The sequence below is a fragment of the Salvelinus sp. IW2-2015 genome, linkage group LG10, assembly GCF_002910315.2.
Source record: "Salvelinus sp. IW2-2015 linkage group LG10, ASM291031v2, whole genome shotgun sequence".
NCBI classification, from domain to species: domain Eukaryota; kingdom Metazoa; phylum Chordata; class Actinopteri; order Salmoniformes; family Salmonidae; genus Salvelinus; species Salvelinus sp. IW2-2015.
Window position 1 is genome coordinate 12,157,551 of NC_036850.1, and position 19,012 is coordinate 12,176,562.

At 41.2% G+C, this 19,012-nt stretch overlaps 1 protein-coding gene across 1 annotated transcript in view; it reads left to right on the forward strand.

Moving 5' to 3' along the window:
- The first annotated feature begins 6,617 nt into the window (after positions 1–6,617).
- cdh31 (cadherin 31) overlaps positions 6,618–19,012 on the forward strand; it is a 25,072-nt gene continuing 12,677 nt past the window's right edge. Inside the window, exons 1-13 of the mRNA XM_023995331.2 lie at positions 6,618–7,233; positions 7,670–7,784; positions 14,741–14,976; positions 15,123–15,263; positions 15,362–15,517; positions 15,610–15,754; positions 15,857–16,029; positions 16,130–16,258; positions 16,365–16,550; positions 17,999–18,243; positions 18,369–18,511; positions 18,624–18,848; positions 18,944–19,008. Of these exons, the coding sequence (XP_023851099.2) occupies positions 7,183–7,233; positions 7,670–7,784; positions 14,741–14,976; positions 15,123–15,263; positions 15,362–15,517; positions 15,610–15,754; positions 15,857–16,029; positions 16,130–16,258; positions 16,365–16,550; positions 17,999–18,243; positions 18,369–18,511; positions 18,624–18,848; positions 18,944–19,008 (2,010 nt within the window). The 5' untranslated portion in view covers positions 6,618–7,182. The remainder of the gene's footprint in view (positions 7,234–7,669; positions 7,785–14,740; positions 14,977–15,122; positions 15,264–15,361; positions 15,518–15,609; positions 15,755–15,856; positions 16,030–16,129; positions 16,259–16,364; positions 16,551–17,998; positions 18,244–18,368; positions 18,512–18,623; positions 18,849–18,943; positions 19,009–19,012) is intronic.

Here is a 19,012-nt window from a genome sequence, read left to right on the forward strand (position 1 = left end):
GAAACACAGACAGACAGGGTATGGAAATATTTTAGCACCTACTACCAGCATAAAATCCTTTTAGCCCTTGAATGTGGAGTCAGGTAGCATGTGTGAGGGATTTTTTTTCATCCCACTGACCCCACCCTTTCAGAAGGTAATGAGAGACTTTCAACAGTTTCTGCATGACACTTCACAGTGACATCACAACAGCTTTGAGAACTGGTTGAGAGTGCCTCGGGCCCCACACAGTTTGCTGAAACCCCCGTGAGCCTGGAGCCCTGCAATTGAGACAGCGTGGGTCCTGTCTGTGTGCAGTGTTGCAGGGGTGCCATTTCATCTCAATACTCAAGAGTGTAGAGAGGAGGGGTAGAGTCACAGACACCGTCATGCCTGAAGCCGGGAAGCTTAATGTAGCTCTCCTGAAGACGGGAGGTCCCATCACCACATTCCAGGAAAACAAAAACCCAGGCACAACACAAGACAGGTCTTGTCTATCCCCAGCCCTGGCTGTTGCTCTAGACAAATCTGAACATGCTGTAAAGCTTGGGGCTGGTTAATCCGGGAAAGATAAGGATGGCTGGCTATTTAGAAACATGATTCCATAACCTAATCAGATTGTGGAGGTTATGCATGCATAAACATTTTATAGAGTTTACTTCCGTCATCATGAAGTGCTTTGTGAGACTAGTCAAGGATCATATCACCTCCACCCTACCTGACACCCTAGACCCACTCCAATTTGCTTACCACCCCAATTGGTCCACAGACAATGCAATCACAATCACACTACACACTGCCCTAACCCATCTGGACAAGTGGAATACCCATTTAAGAATGCTGTTAATCGATTACAGCTCAGCATTTAACACCATATTACCCTCCAAACTCGTCAATAAGCTCGAGACCCTGGGTCTTGACCCCGCCCTGTGCAACTGGGTCCTGGACTTTCTGATGGGCTGCCCCAGGTGGTGAGGGTAGGAAACAACATCTCCCCCCGCTGATCCTCAACACTGGGGCCCCACAAGGGTGCGTTCTCAGCCCTCTCCTGTACTCCCTGTTCACCCATGACTGCGTGGCCATGTACGCCTCCAACTCAATCATCAAGTTTGCAGATGACACTACATTGGTAGAGGCTTGATTACCAAAACGAAGAGACGGCCTACAGAGAGGAGGYGAGGGCCCTCGGAGTGTGGTGTCAGGAAAGTAACCTCACACTGAACGTCAACAAAACAAAGGAGATGATTGTGGACTTCAGGAAACAGCAGAGGGAGCATCCCCCCATCCACATCAAAGGGACAGTAGTGGAGAAGGTGGAAAGTTTTAAGTTCCTCGGTGTACACATCACGGACAAACTGTAATGGTCCACCCACACAGACAGCGTTGTGAAGATGCAGCAGCGCCTCTTCAACCTCAGGAGGCTGAAGAAATTTGGCTTGTCACCAAAAATACTCACAAACTTTTACAGATGCACAATCGAGAGCATCCTGTCGGGCTGTATCACCKCCTGGTTCAGCAACTGCTCCGCCCACAACCATAAGGCTCTCCAGAGGGTAGTGAGGTCTGCACAGCGCATCACCGGGGGCAAACTACCTGCCCCCCAGGACACCTACACCCCCCGATGTCACAGGAAGGCCAAAAAGATCATCAAGGACAACAACCACCCGAGCAACTGCCTGTTTACCCCGCTATCATCCAGAAGGCAAGGTCAGTACAGGTGCATCAAAGCTGGGACCGAGAGACGGAAAAACAGCTTCTATCTCAAGGCCATCAGACTGTTAAACAGCCATCACTAACATTGAGTGCCTACTGCCAACATACTGACTCAAATCTCTAATCACTTTAATAAAAAAAAAAATTGGATGTAATAAATGTATCACTAGTCACTTTAAACAATGCCACTTTATATAATGTTTACATACCCTACATTACTCATCTCATATGTATATACTGTACTCTATACCATCTACTGCATCTTGCCTATGCCGTTCGGCCATCGCTCATCCATATATTTATATGGACATATTCTTATTCATTCCTTTACACTTGTGTGTATAAGGTAGTTGTTGTGAAATTGTTAGATTACTTGTTAGATATTACTGCACGGTCGGAACTAGAAGCACAAGCATTTCGCTACACTCGCATTAGCATCTGCTAACCATGTGTATGTGTGACCAATAAAATTGGATTTGATTTGAAAAGCCTCACTCCGCGTTGATGGGGTTTTAAGGGCCGATGGTGTAGAGAGGAAGTCACTGGACAATGGAGGGATATTGGCTGATCACAGCATTTAAATTGATGTCCACTGACTACTTTAGGTCAATGGGTGAGATCATTAGGAATGTACAGTATACAATTACCAGAGTACAGTATACAATTACCAGAGTACTGAACATAGGCGAAACACTGAAAAAGTGTCATATCTCCAAAGAGCAATTCCCTTCAATCTTGATCCCTTGATCTTTGTGGGAGGGATTGAATAAGGATCTTGTCATGCTAGATCTTTGATGTGAATGAGCACAGAGACGAATGAGTGTGCTGGCTGCTACTGTGGATACTAAATACAGGAAGAGTAGGTGTAATACAGAACCAGGTCGCTTCTTTGAACATATAATTTACCCCTCCCCCATCGCCTCACCTTATTAACTGCTGTCGCACAACAGGCTCTATCAGCCCTCTTTCAAAAACCACAAAACACAACAACACACACCATACATAATTCATGATCAACACACTGTAGCTAGTTTGCTCTCTAGCTTTCAGGGTTGAAGTTAGTAAAACTTGGCGGATGCGGATAACAAATGCTTAAAACGTTATTGTTGTATTAAGCCTAAGTGCCAAACATATCCCATTAGACGGATGGATAATCGTTAAAGATAGATGTACTATAATAAGCAAATGCTTTAATCAGGAGATGTACAAGTCTTTGTTAATTATAATGCTTTCAAAATGATTTCCTGAACGTTTTGCGTAGGTTTCAGCCTCTATCATTTCAATAGGGACAGTAAGGTCGAAACCATTTACATTCTTTACACATTGGTAAATAAATGACAGACTGCCCCTATAACCAACCAGCCTTGACAGAACCCTTCACGAGAAATCAGCTAGACTTGTTGAAACCATTACGCATCTGCGGAAAAACCCTGTTCCATTCCTTCAAAATTATAATCTTTGATTCTTTAAACTCCTATGTAGAATAAGGGAGACAACGTTCTTATGGAAAACCTGAAACAGTAAACTGTTTTCAATTAATATTTCAAGCTTCTTACAATTGTCATTCATGATATTTTCTCCAAGGATTTTAAACAAAGTTACTATGTGACTTTTGCTTCAGTACTTCTTTAACCATTAGTCAATGTCTCTATCAGGATAGAATTCCCCAGAGATTTCCTGTTAACAATATGACCACATTAACAAGTCAGGGCACAGTCAGTCTCCCAGCCATACACAGTAAAATAAACCAATGAGATCCTGAACGTCAGACTGTGTAACGGGATGGCAGTCTAAATGCAAAATKAATACATAAAACGTATTATCTCGTTAAAATATAGCCTACACTTTCACTCCTGTGAGACCATCTGAAGGGAATCTGTGAACTGAGCTCCAATTTTGCATTCAAAATGGATGGCCAATCCAATTAAGGGGAACATTAAAGTCCAATGTATTGGTGATGACTGATGATGATGATATAATGAGCCTTCACTGACACACATGCAGTATTGAGTACAGCAACACAGGCTCTCCCTCTGGCTAAGTCTGGGAACTCTCTCCTAGAGCATCCTCACAGTCACGTGTTATAGCACAGTTTACTTTACCACACTCACTGGAGTATTTGTCCTTTGGGGTTAATATACAAGCACAGATAGGCACACAACCAATTAATGATTAATAMGATTCCCGTTGCCTCCTTTCCTCTTGAACTAAAGAGTTGGGAGTCTTCCTCCTAATTAGCAAAAAGTCAAGTCCAGCTAGGGAGTGTAGTTCTGGAGAATCTGTTATACATTCCAGCATAGATAAGGAAAACTGAAGTAAATACTGTCCTTCAGTGGAGGCRAAAACATGGTAACGTTTACAAGGACATCTTATATGAGACGTGAGTCTCACACAATGGATAAAAAGTGCATGATACGTCTATCTAGGACTGCAGTAGCAAATTACCCTGTAGTGTGTTAATGTATTCATTATGAGCAAAAAGTTCAAATGATTTGTGATGTTCCGAGTCAGAAATGGGATGTAAAGCCTAAAAATATATTCCATCAAACAATAYGCTACAGTATCTATCTGCTGGGTCATGAAGTGAGGCATGTGATTAAGTCAGTTGTTAGATATGGACTACATACCATGTCATTTCTGATTGGCCACCACTGTTCAAACTTACAAAACACAGACACGATTTGACTTATCATACAATACCAGCTGCTGTTTATTCAGAGAGGATCTATGCAACACAAAGAAGGGAACTGGAAGAGAGAAGATAAGATCATAAAATTGCTTCTCACCATTTCCTACTTTCATGTCAAGTGACTGTGGAGCTGTGAGCATCAGATGAATTCTAAATAGTTCTGATAACTGATAACTGTCTGATAACTGTCAAATGGTTTGAGTGGAGACAACTGGATTATATTTCATATGGTGTCATTTCCTCTTTTTACACCACTTTGTGTGAGGATMATTTCCTATTCAGAAACATCACAAACTGCTCAATATTACTTATAAAGYAAGTATAAAGCAATGCATTACTTGTCAATTGAATTATGGGACCTMCCGAGGTCTAGTCAGTGAGATTTACAAAAACATGGCGGTAATAGAAACAGACAAAAAACGACATGGGGTAAAGAGATATTTAGATGTCAAAATACAGTAACTAATCATCTGAAGCGATATAATAGAGAGCGCGCATTTATCACATTCGAACACGCCAATCTAAATTCTGCTGCTAACGTTACTGTCTTGCTTTGCAGTTATCTATTCAGCAATTATAGCTAGTATAATAGTTAATAAGAATAAGAATAGTAGAGCACATTATTCAAGCAAGTGGTAAGTGAATTTCAAACCAAAACCATATTACCACATTATCCATTGTTGTCAGACTTGACTTGTAACTTTTTACAGGGTAAATGCTAGTAGTTAGCTAGCTAACGTTAGTTGCCCCATGGCAAATGGGCCAGGACTAACGTTAGCTAGCTAGTAGCTCAACTACAGCATGTTTCTGACCTTTTCAAAACAGTTGTCAGAAATGTAATGGTAGCGTCAATTCACTCAACCAACTTGTTGGATTGCAGCTYTCTGTAGGCTATTTAGCATCATTATGCCGCGCACATGACCAAATCACCCGGTGGCATGCAAAAGATCGTGGCTAGCTAACGTTAACGTTAGCTCGTTTGAAAATCATGCTCTCATGTCCAAATACATCGATTTTAACGGCCTCAAACATTCGTAGTTTGACTCTTTGTGAAAAAATAAACATTTGTTGAGAATAAAATGGAAAATTACTTACAGTGTTGTTGTGTTAGTGAAGACTAGTCAGGAGGGTTAACATCCCGTTTGACTTTGATATTTCAACTTTCGGCGYCATTGAAAACAGCATCAGTTCAATTGCAGTCAGTAGTTTTGTGCATAGGTTTTGTGCCTCTACTTATGCCATGGCAATCATGGATAAACAGGGGAGGGACTGCTAAAACACATTTGGAGCTTATGATTATGCTAGCTAGCAATGCATACCAATATTGTGAATCATGAGTAGGAGCCTTAAAAGTGAAGGAAGTGATGTTTGGATGTGGGTCACAAACTGATCACATTTGAAACTCATGATCCACAATATTATCTGTACTCTAAGGTCACTGACTGAATGGATAAAGAAATATCTTGCATGTCATAGTTTCCCTTCCCTTTGGAACCCTCAAGCACTTTTATTTTCTCCAACAAGCCAGTCTCTCCATATCTTAATAATTTAATTGATATTATATAGGTTACTTACTACCAAAGACCAGGTCTATAGGACAAATTTGGTTCTACAAGGTGACATAGACTTACAAGTCAACCATTGCTTCACAAGGCTGCTGGAAATCCAAAGCAAGCAGGGTCTGTAATGTTGATCTGCCACCATGTCTGGGGTGAGGATGATGGCGATGTGATAGAGAGGATGCATGGAGAACTTCCTGCTGCAATTWTTCCTGTATTTGTAGCCAATCGGGTCCACAGAAAACCTCAGGTAGTGGAGTAAAGCCCATCTACAATACATCATTTTTGTACTGGTATATTATGCTGACTGGAGATGTTTAGGCTACTCATTGTGATTATGTTTAGCTGAGTTGTGTAGGGAAGCCATGTAAACKACAGTAGTATGAGCGTTGAGGAGTAAAAGTGAGATCAACATAAATAGTATTTAAGTACTATAATRGTTTTATGAAATTGGGTTGTTTTTAATAATGTGTCTCATTCCCCAACTGGACAGGCTTTAGGATCATGCAGTCTGTGGTCAAACTAGCTAAATGAATGGTTCCTTTGAGAGAAGTGGTAGTGGTAGGATAGCACAGGGTCTCTCACATTGACACACAGACTTTACTACAAGCTGAGGAAACGTATGGTGAAGAATATCTACAGCAATTATTTTGACTAGGCTAAATGGAGTAATGGTATTTTTTTATATATTTTTTACCATGATTGAAATATATGTATTTATCAGTCATTTGTTAAAATGTAAAGTTTATTTTGACAAATTATAGCTTTTGACAAATATAGACAACTCCAGTCTGTGAAATTATTGTCAGTGTTGCTGACTGTGTTTTGTTTGAAACTACTTTGATCATGAAATGGAATGACTGACATCCGTGTTTGATCCTGAACCCACTCTTCCTCATCGGTGCTTCTCCTCTCGATCGGAATTCTCACATTATTGTGTAATAATTTKGAACATAGGACCCTGCTGTGGGTTTCTGGATTATGACAATTTACCTGTGTTTCATAGGTGCGGGTATAAGGAGCCGTTCTCCTCYATGCCCATACTTGGAGCGAGCGGATGGGYGACGTCACCTGCCTGCACACGGCACTCTCCAGAAACTACCTGCTGAAACTCATTTCTCCAATTTAACCGACAATCCAGAAAGCACACATTTGAACAAGAGAGACTTTWCCCCCATCTACGCGTAAACTGATTACTTTTTACTGTTGGTGGAACGACTATTCTGAAGTTATTCAAAAGAAATGGTGGCCTTTTGGTTCGTGGAGTTGGGGGTATTAACATTGTTTCTCCAGGTAAGATTTTTTTGTTTCTACTCTGAAAGTAACATGCAATGTAGGCTATGCCATTTACCTGGGAACACTAACTCACAGATACTGGTTCAGCTACAGCCTAACGTTACTGGTCTTATTTAACTCATTTATGATGAACCTTTCATGATTTGTTGGGTATATTTGTTTTAGCCAGCGTTGCGTTGGTCGATTATATAATTAACGTTACCAGGTTAACGCACCCGGATRTTTATTTTGTATTATTCTTAGYTTTTATTTATACTTGTGCCACATTTCGCAGTAGGGTGCTTGGGTATTTGTAGAAGATCAACAACAATAGTAATGAGTGGTAATTATRATAGTATTTCTAAGGTAATCTGGTGAATATTGATTTCATGACCTTGTGTAGTTGATTTATAAATAATAAAACTGACGTTATTTGCTTTTTCCTTTCTGTAAGGCTTTCAAGCCAGGTTCGTCGGAGGAGTCAAAATGTCTACCAGGTTTCAATTCAGAAATGTACATTTTCAAAGTGGAAAGAAATCACTTACAAAGTGGCCGGAGACTAGGAAAAGGTAAGAACTAACTAATGGTAGTTTAGGCGCTCTTAGCATATGACAGAGAAAAAATGTATTACGCCGCGTTCAAAACAACTGGGAACTCGGGGGAAAATGAGCTCCAACTGAAAGAAACATTTTGAACTGTCATCCAACAAAGAATTCGAACTCTAGTCTCTTTCAAGAGCTCAGACCTGAAGATCAATGGCGTCATGATTTGACTGGTATTTTTTTCGAGTCGCAGTTTTGAATGCTGCGTAAGGCCAACCATTTTTTTTAAATGGGTGTCATCACTTCAGATTACATTTTAGTTTCTGCTTTGAATATTTCAGTACACATTGATAAATGTTTATCCATTGTTCAATTTGTCAGAAGAGGTTAAATTGGAAGTATTTTGTGTTTCAAGATTTGGGTCCGTCTCCCCAGACAGCCTGATTCCTATCCTAATCAAACTGCCACAGTTCTACATTGTACAGACAAACCATTACTTGGCAAATATGGCATGGCACTGGCCTTCCCCTGTTTTCTCAGTGTTAGTTTGTTTACAATAGCATTGTGGTGTGTTGTCTGTACAGCATTGGGACTAATGGAGGGATTTTTCACACCTTTGCTTTGCTAAGAAASCAAAGTGTCACTTGCAATTGTGACYAATTTAGTAGGCTAGATTTGCATTATGGCTTTTCATCAAGTTGTGACCTAATTGAAGGCTGTTTTTGTCTTTGTAAAACGGTTGACTAGACTGGGTGAACTAATTGATGAGACATGCTACATCTYTGGTAGTTTAACTGGGCGTGTAGGCACAAGCTCTGATCTGATCAGTAGAGTAAAACTGGTTAGACTTTCTGGAACAACCATTAGGCTGGCCTAGATTCCTCTGAGTGACTTCTGACATTGCTTGTCATTCACGTCAACTGAAGCATATTAAAAATTAATATCAATGAGAAATGCTGTCTCAATCAATCCCTTTGTGTAGCAACCTATTTCCCATGATCATGTTCYGTGATTAGTACCCAATATTACAGTAATAAGGAGGTTGTCTTAGTCATTGCTTTACAACTATTCCTCCTCCCTTTGGGATATGTTACGGAAAGACCTCTACAGACTCAGTATAATCTACACTGGTCTCTTATGATACAGAAAGTTTGTTACTTTCATCTACATGTTGTGCCAMGGTCAGGAATCCATTCTAGTTTCACTCCAAACCCATAAGATTGACGTCAGTGCCTTGCTATTGTTGGGCAATATTATGCGGGTATAGCTAGGCCTGTGGGGAACATGAAATTGTCAGGCGGATATTTTCATGTTACTTAGTGCTATTCTTAACACAGTTCTTAACAGTGAGGTTCCATATGGGACCGAGATGATCATCTCTGATAAATTTAAAGGGGGAATCTAAAGATGCAACAACTAGGATGGGTTCACTAATATAACTAAGATTGTGCCTTTTGGCTTCTCGAAAATGAAAGTTTATGAAAACCAATAAAACAGGAGAGAAATGCTGGTTTCAATGGCATATGAGGAAGTCTTTATAAAATAATTGCCTCCRCGTTTCTATGGTGGAATTTTGGCGAGGCTSCTTTGAAGCAAGGTAAGACATGCCCCATAATATGAAGTAAAATGTTCAGGTTTCAAACATAAGTATTAATGCATAGCCCTACAGCCTCCAGCTCATATTGCAAAGTGGTTGAGACATGTGATAGCTTGCCTATGCACTCGAATGCAAAGGCAATAGAAAGCTGGRATCCTCTTATTAATCGTGGCCACCAAAACCATGTTTGTATCACACAATTGCATCTATAATTGTTGCGGGGTGACTGGGCACATGTTTCACTCTAGCAGCATCCAGGTGTATTGCTGTCTGACAGCTGATATTTCCTCTCAAACTAGGCTCTATGCTGTGCACGTGTGATAAATAAGATGCATGACGACCTAATGAAAAAAAAACAACAGCGACAATTTACACTGAACAGAATAGAAGCGCAACATGTAACAATTTATAAGATTTTACAGTTAATATTAGGAAATCAGTCATAAATAAATTATTTAGGGGCTCCCGAGTGGCGCAGCGGTCTAAGGCACTGCAACTCAGTGCTAGAGGTGTCACTATAGACCCTGGTTCGATTCCAGGCTGTATCACAACCGGGAGTCCCATTGGGAAGCGCACAATTGACCCAGTATCGTCCGGATTAGGTTTTGGCCAGGGGTAGGCCTTCATTGTAAATAAGAATTTGTTTTYAACTGACTCGCCTAGTTRAATAAATAAAAAATAGGCCCTAATCTATGGATCTCAGATATGCATCTKGTCACAGATACCTAAAAAGGTATGGGCGTGGATCAGAAAACCAGTCAGTATCTAGTGTGACCACCATTTGTGTCATGCAGCGCGCGACATCTCCTTCACATAGAGATGATCAAGCTGTTGATTGTGGCCTTTGGAATGTTGTCCCACTCTTCTTCAATGGCTGTGCGATATTGGCGGGGAACTGGAACACGCTGTCGTACACCTCGACCCAGAGCATCCCAAACATGTTCAATGGGTGACATGTCTGAGTATGTAGGCCATGGAAGAACTGGGACATTTTCAGCTTTCAGGAATTGTGTACAGATCCTTGGGACATGGGATCGTGCGTTATCATGCTGAAACATGAGGTGATGGCGGCACGACAATGGGCTTCAGGATCTCGTCACAGTATCTCTGTGCCTTCAAATTTCCATCGATAAAATKSMATTGTGTTTGTTGTCCKTAGCTTATGCCTGCCCATACATAACCCCACCGCCACCATGGGGCACTCTGTTCACAATGTTGAACAGAACTGCTCGCCCACATGATGCCATACACACGGCCTGCCATCTGCCCGGTACAGTTGAAACCGGGATTCATCMGTGAAGAGAACACTTCTCCAGTGTGACAGTGGCCATCGAAGGTGAGCATTTGCCCACTGAAGTCGGTTACAACGTGAACTGCAGTCAGGTCAAGACCCCAGTGAGGGCCATGAGCACGCAGATGCGCTTCTCTTTTTGAATTTGTGTTTTTTTTAAAACTTTTTCTAAATAATTAATTTAAAAAATATATATACTTTAAAAATATATATAAATAAAAAAACTTTTACCCCTCTTTTTCCCCAATTCTGTGGTATCCAATTGGTAGTTAGTCTTGTCTCATTGCTGCAATTCCAGTACGGACTCGGGAGAGGGGACGGTCTAGAGCTGTGCGTCCTCCGAAACACAACCCAACCAAGCCGCACTGTTTCTTGACACAGTGCCCACTTAACCCGGAAACCAGCCGCACCAATGTGTCGAAGGAAMCACCGTACAYCTGGCGACCRTGTCAGCGTGCACTGCRGCCGGCCTGTCACAGGAGTCACTAGTGCGTGATTGGACAAGGACATCCCTGTCGGCCAAACCCTCCCCTAACYCGGGCGACGCTGGGCCAATTGTGTGCTGCCCCATGGGTCTCCCRGTTGCGGCYGGCTGCAACAGAGCCTGGACTCGAAMCAGGATCTCTAGTGGCATAGCTAGSAACTACGACGCAGTGCCTTAGAACACTGTGCCACTTTGAAGGCTAGAGGAGCTTCTCTGAGATRGTTTCTGACAGTTTGTGCAGAAATACTTMAGTTGTGCAAACCCACAGTTTCATCAACTGTCCTGGTGGCTGGTCTCAGACGAKCCCGCAGATGAAGAWGTCGGATGTGGTGGTCATGGGCTGGCATGGTTACACGTGGTCTGCGGTTGTGAAGCAAGTTAGACGTACTGCCAAATTCTCTAAAATTATATTGGCGGTGGCTTATGGTAGAGAAATTAACATTCAATTCACTGCCAACAGCTCTGGTGGACATTCCTGCATTCAGCATGCCAATTGCACACCCCCTCAACTTGAGACATCTGTGGCATTGGGTTGTTACACAACGTCACATTTTAGTGGACTTTTATTGTTCCCAGCACAAGGTGCACCTGTGTAATGATCATGCTGATTAATCCACTTCTTGATATGCCACACCTGTGAAGTGGATGGATTATCTTGGCAAAGGAGAAATTAGCTTTTTGTGTCTATGTAAAATTTCTGGACTCTTTTATTTCAGCTCATGAAACCAATACTTTAGACATTGCGTTGAATATTTTTGTTCAGTATAATTCCTCTAAATTTTACAAATTAAGCATGACCAGTCGCTCTGGATAAGAGCGTCTGCTAAATGACTTAAATGTAAATGTAAATGACCAGTCAAATGTATTTCCAGTTGCTAACAGTAGCCGTTAACATTCCTAGCGCCTTTGGAACATATACATTTTAAAGTGTAATAAATCTATTTAATACACACATCACAATAAATCCATGATTTTATTTTAGGCATTATGATATGAAGAAAATGTATTTCAGAAGAACAGAATAAGTCAGCCTACGGTAATGTTATCTGACTATGCGCCATGCATTATAGGCTGTAGGCTAGTTCATTTAGCGGAGAAGATATGTTTAAGTCCCGTGTCCCGAATACACTCACCTGCCAGTTTATTAGGTGCACCACCCCGTTCACAAAACTGGATCGCTGCTACAGACAGTCATGGGGCTGTGGCTTGCTATATAAAGCAGGCATACGGGCATTGAGGCATTCAGTTACTGTTAGATTGGACATTAGAAAGGGCAAAACTAGTAACCTAAGCGACTGAGCATGGTAGGATTGTCGGTGCCAGGCACGCCGTATCTCAGAAGCGGCCACCCTCCTGCACTTTTCACACACACAAGTGTCTACGGTTTACAAGATTAGTGCGACAAACAAAAAAAACATCAAGTCAGATGCAGTCCTGTGGGTCAAACAGTTCTTTGATGAGAGAGGTCGAAAGACGATGTCAAGAATGGTGTAAGCTAACAGGCGGGCCACAACCATGGAACATGACGGAGTTCAGTTTACTTGAGTGGCCTGCACAGACCTCAGACCTCAATAGAACATCTTTGGGATRAGATGGAACRRGCTGTTGGCAGCATGAATATACCGCCGTCCAATCTGCAGCACYTGCGTGATGCCATCGCGTCAGTATGGACCAACATCCCTGTGGAAYGTTTCCGACACCTTGTAGAATGCCCYRAAKAATTCAGGCTGTTCTGRAGGAAAAGGGGGTCCGACTGTGTAGCTACTTTTCTCAGTGAAACCTACTTTTCTCTGGTAAAATGCAAGATTAACTTCAAGCAAAACATTAAGAAATGTGGCTGGCTGCATTCTTTCTATGATGCATTTGGAATATCTGACGGCCGTGCATCGTTTTTGCCCAAAAGTCCTTGCTTTTTCATTGTAAGCTCATTTACTTGTATGGCTGCTAGCCAAATAGTTTTGCACTTCTGTCATCTGATCAAAATGATCATCTGAATGAAAACTATAGTTGCACGCCCCATGCTCAGTCTATTGGAGCAAAAAACATGACTTTCAATATAAAACGCAGGTGAAATGGATAAAAACTGTTTTTGTTTTGTTGAGTTTTGAAAATTCAAGTTTCTGAAATCTAAAGTGACCTCTGGTGCGCGACTATAGGCTATTCATTATTAGAAAAAGTTGGAAAAAAAGCTTCTCAGGCTGCACACGTTGTTCTCTCAGGTGAAAATATGATCACTTATCAGACAATTCTCAATTTAATCTTGTCTTTACTAATATGTACAATTTGTTTTAATTTAGAATGGTTTATCAAATTGGCATGGGGAGAAAAGACATGTCATCCGTATGCACTAGAAATGCAACTGGAGCGTTGAGTCACGGTAATCTCCACTTATCCCCCTCCTGTACTTCCTGTTCACCCATGACTACGTGGCCACGCACATCTCCAACAGCAGAATCGAGTTTGCAGACGACACAACAGTGTTAGGCCCGATTTACCAACAATGACGAGACAGCCAGTTGTAAAACAAATGTYTTTGTGACAGGTGGCCTGATTCTTTATTGCTCTGCACTTGCGCTTTACCACCTACAGCCTTTAATTTGTTCAAGACTTTGTTGACAACYGCCTTCTGGCCTAAAGASTGGTAGTTGCTGTACCTCTACCTACCTGATTCTCTAGTACCTAACTATCAATAGGATAAGCAGAAGTGTGTACTGTGGCATACTACAATTCAGTTTTACTTTTCAACCCCACCTTTCTTGTTTTTGTGTAATTCCAGAATTTCTGCATAACATTTAGCCMGTTCATTAGGCTGGAAMKYGGTGTATTGATTTAGGGGTTCTAAACGGATATGTTTTATGGGCAGTCTAGGCCTAAATGAAAACTACAGAAAGATGTGAGGGGGAAAACAGGATTGTAGGTCCTTAAAAAAGACTCTTTTGTTAACATAATAGGGGCATAATGAGCCACTCACACCTGAGTGATTCAGACCTCTTTTGTAGAGTTAGGTCTATGCCTCAGGATGTTTAGAAGTAGTAATGTGAAACCAATAGTTGCTGCCCACCTGTCCTTGAGTCTTAACCCAGGGCTGGTCAAGTCTGCTCTTTCTCTGTCCACACAGGATGATTATGGTAGACTACTTGAATACAATGACAGCTTCATCTCTACCTGGTACATTGTATATTGTTCTAAGTTGCACAGTACTAGTTATACATGTAATGTTAGTTACATGAGGATATGAGTCAATTTACTCCTTTGCAAGTCAGACATGTTGGAGATTTTTACATTATGCAGGGCTTATTATTTGTACAATGTCTTTGCAGATCAGAATTGTGATCATGAGGCGATTTAGGCCTAGCTTGTTTTTTTGTTTTTTTAGAAGGCCATTTACTGCTTTGTTACTATGACCAGTATTCCATTCATACATTTACTGAGTGAGTCTGGTGGCAGTGTATCTAGAAAGCACTGATGGAATAGGGCTCTTCTGTTATGAATTTGAGATTAAAGCAACAGTGCTTTAAATATGCTCCTGTTGATGAATCGTTACTTTTTAGCCCCACATACGAATTATGGTTGTGATATTTTTAAAAGGATATCTTCTGACCACCTTTCAGTGGTTTTTGATGACTGCACCAGCCGCACCAGCTTTCTCTTTCACTCCGAGGATTCACGCTTCAAAGTAGATGGCGACGGGACGCTGAAACTGAAGAGGGGGCTGACTCTGCATAATGGACATAAGGAGTTCTATGTCTCTACCCAGTCCATGGGCAAGAAGATCACGGTTCCAGTCAGAGTGCTGCATGAGGCCAGACACGGCCACCACCACCATGAGATGACCACCCAGCCCCAGGTATACGACTGGTCAAATTAATATTGACTATGCTGTCCCCCAGGTCAATTGATGACATTTGCTTGCAGTTTTTGTAAAAATATTTTTATTTTAGTGCCTGTAAACCATAGACTTGATATTTCATGGTTTTTGTTTAAATTCCACAGCCTGGATCAAGTCTGTCTCTACCTGTTCTGAACTTCCCCAAGTCTTCAGGAGGTCTGAAAAGAAGGAAGAGGGACTGGGTCATTCCTCCCATCAGCTTCCCAGAGAATGACCGAGGCCCCTTCCCCAAAAATATGGTGCAGGTAAGTGTCTTGTAGGTTAAGGATTGTTTTTCCATTACTCCAATATCAGTGTTGGACATTTTGTAATTGATGTGAACATTATCATCCTTGTAAACCAGATCAGGTCCAACAGTGATAAAGAGGTGAAGATCCTGTAYAGCATCACTGGTYCTGGGGCAGACCWACCTCCTGTGGGACTCTTCACTGTGGACAAAAACTCTGGGTTTCTCTATGTGACCCAGCCTTTGGACAGGGAGAAAAGAGACCAATATTTTGTACGGTTTGTGTATCCTAATTTTCTTCCCTTGACTTAATTGAAAAATGATTTTATATGTAGTTTTAAACTATTTGTTACTCCTCTCTGTAGCTCCTAGCCCATGCTGTTGCAGTGGGTGAAGGTAAGGCTGAGGAACCCATGGAGATCATTGTGAAGGTCATTGACATGAATGACAACAAACCTGTATTTACCCAAAATCCATTTACGGGAACAGTCCCTGAGGCATCAAAACCAGGTATGTTCACACACACACAGTATTTACAATACTTAATGGTGTGATGGTTTTTAAGGAAAATAATGCTAGGATGTTTCTGCAATTTTTTTCCACTCTCTTCAGGTGATGAGGTATTGGAGGTAACAGCCACTGATGCTGATGAGGGGGGTTCTGCCAATTCTGATGTCAGATACACCATTATCAGTCAGGAGCCTCCACAACCAAGCCCCAACATGTTTGTCATCAACCCTGTGACTGGAGTGATTCGGGTTAACGAACATGGGTTGGACAGAGAGGTTGGTCTCTTTTCAAATCGATAGTCTTGTTGATCATTTATTCATTGTCTACATTCTACATGCGTTACATTTGTGACTTAGTTTACTAAATTTGTTTCAGAAAATTCTAAAATATACTTTGGAAATCCAAGCTGCCGATATGGAGGGAATTGGCCTTACCAGCGTTGGCAAAGCCATCATTACAGTAACTGACAGCAATGACAACGCCCCACAGTTTGTGACGTCTTCGGTAAGCACATTTCTGAAGACAACATTTCAAATTGAAGCCTTAACCGTGTTAACACATAATGGAATTGCCCTTTGTTGCTTTATAATTATGCTTCTCTCCTTTGCAGTACACTGTGTCAGTCCCAGAGAATAAAGCGGATGCCTTGGTGGTGAAAATGCCAGTGACTGATGGGGATGAGCCTCACTCCTCTGCCTGGGCCACCACCTWCAAGATAGTTGACGGGGACCCTCAAGGCCTTTTCAATGTGAGCACAGGCCCTAGCAAGCTGGAGGGCATCATTACAACAGCTAAGGTATGTTGAAATCCTCTCCTATAGATGTATTTGAGCTGCTACTCTGGAGGTGTAGCAAAAGCAGCCTGTCACTAGCTTTTTAGCTTCTACTCTAGAATGGTATCCTGTAGGAAGCAATTTGCACTCCCCTTAGTAATTTATTTGGACAGTGAAGCTGAAATTTAATTTGGCTCTATACATTTTTTAAATTTGAGATTCAATGTTTCATATGAGGCGACAGTACACAATGTCACTTCTTCTTTTTTTTTTTGTATTTTCATACATATCGCCCCCGCAGTAGGCCTTTTGCCTTTGGTAGGCTATCATGGTAAATACGAATTTGTTCTTAACTGTCTTGCCTAGTTAAATACTTTCTTTTTTTTTAATACAGTTTAGAAATGAAAGTACTTTGTTTCTAGTCCCCCTATTTTGAAGGTGTCTTAAGTATTTGGACAAATTCACTAATGACAGAAACATTATATTAAGCAGCACATTCATATGAGGCTTAAAATCCAATTATAATCCAAAAGTGGTGTGAAATGCACAACCCTCCAACCATCGACGAGGGGATGATTAAGGTCTACATGTGCACTACAAGCAACATGTAATTAGTTTTTTTGCTGGCGCTCTATAAGAACTCCCCCTTGTTCTGCCACCAACTTGTGCGTATCGCTCTCGTGCAGCAACGTTTGCAAACACAGAAAGGGGTCTATAGAAGTACACGGTAAATAATGTATTGTCATTTTGGAGTCTCTTATTGTAAATAAGAATGTTTCTAAACACTTCTACATTCATGTTGGTGCTACCATTTATTATGGATAATCTTGAATGACTCTTGAATCACGATGAGGGATAAATATCATACCCCCCAAAACATTTTGGTAATGGTGAGAGGTTAGCATGTTTTGGGGGTATGATCTTTCTCACTACTCATTATTCACGATTCATTCAGGATTATCCATAATCATGGTAGCATCCACATCAGTGTAAAATGCTTCAGAAACATATTCTTATTTACCCTAAGTGATTCTTATTTACCATTCATTTCTATTGGGCACAACAATCTGAAAACAAACTGAAAATGGGTCCAGCAAGTTTGTAGCCGCAAGCTTGATATAGTCATTGCGTGCTAGGAATATGAAACCAAATACTAAAATTGACTACTTTTAATACACTGTGAATTTGGCCAAATACCTATGACTCTTTCAAATGGGGACGACTAGATTCATAAAGTGCTTTTATTTATAAACGGATATTTATGAAAATACCCTCAAGTTCCGTTATGTACTGTTGCTTCATATGAAACATTTGATCTAAAATGCTGGAGTATAGAGCCAAATTAATTTCTGGCTACACTGTCCAAATAMATATGTAGGAGTGTATGCTTGTAGATATAAACACCATTTTCCTGATTCTATAATGTCTGAASGATTCCTATTCTGATGGGCTTTCCTGTTCTTTCAAYACAGCCYCTTGACTTTGAGAAGAACAACAAGTACACTCTGCTGGTCACTGTGSWGAATGAAGTCCCATTTGCMRTCMSCCTGCCCACYTCCACTGCTACTGTTRTAGTSAATGTGGAGGATGTGAATGAAGCTCCAGTCTTCASCCCAGTRGAGAAGATTATCAGGAMAYCTGAGGACCTCMCTRTKGRMAGTGACCTGKTTCTGTAYACAGCCACAGACCCAGACACTGCAAGGAATCAGAAAGTCACGTAAGATTAGAACTWMATTTACAATTTATTATATTTTTCTAAGATTTGAAGAGGATCATTTTTGTGACAACTCAACAGGTTGTAAGCAATGCATATATTTAAATGTTTGTACATTTACTACACAGATACAAGATACGCAATGATCCTGCTGGATGGCTCAGTATCAACAAAGACACTGGGCTGATCAAAGTCAAGTCCCCCATGGACAGAGAATCCACTTTTGTCCAAGACAACAAATACTCTGTTGTTGTTCTGGGCACTGACAACGGTATTTCAATAAACCCTTTCTCTAATATTAACTGTTAATATTTCAAGTTTAGAAGATGACCACAGCCTCAACTTGACCTTTTGAGTGACAGTGYTCTAATTTGGATTTGCAGATGAAATCCCAGCAACTGGCACTGGCACCCTTATCATAGAGCTGGAGGATGTGAATGACAACCCTCCAACCATCGACGAGAGGATGATTAAGGTCTGCAACAAGGAGTCCTCCCCACAGCTGCTGTCAATCACTGATAAAGACGGAGCGGGCTTCGCTGCTCCATACACTGTACAGCTTCAGGGGTCGTCCAATTCTAACTGGACTGCCAGAATGAATGACACAAGTATGCGTTGATTTTTCTCAGAACTACAGTCCTAGCCCCCCCCCTTTAAAACAACTGCATTGTTTGATGTTAAATGTTACCATTTTCCATTTCAGAAACTGGCATTATCCTGACACTGAAGACTATGTTGGACAGTGGAGATTACACGGTTGTCCTGAGAGTGT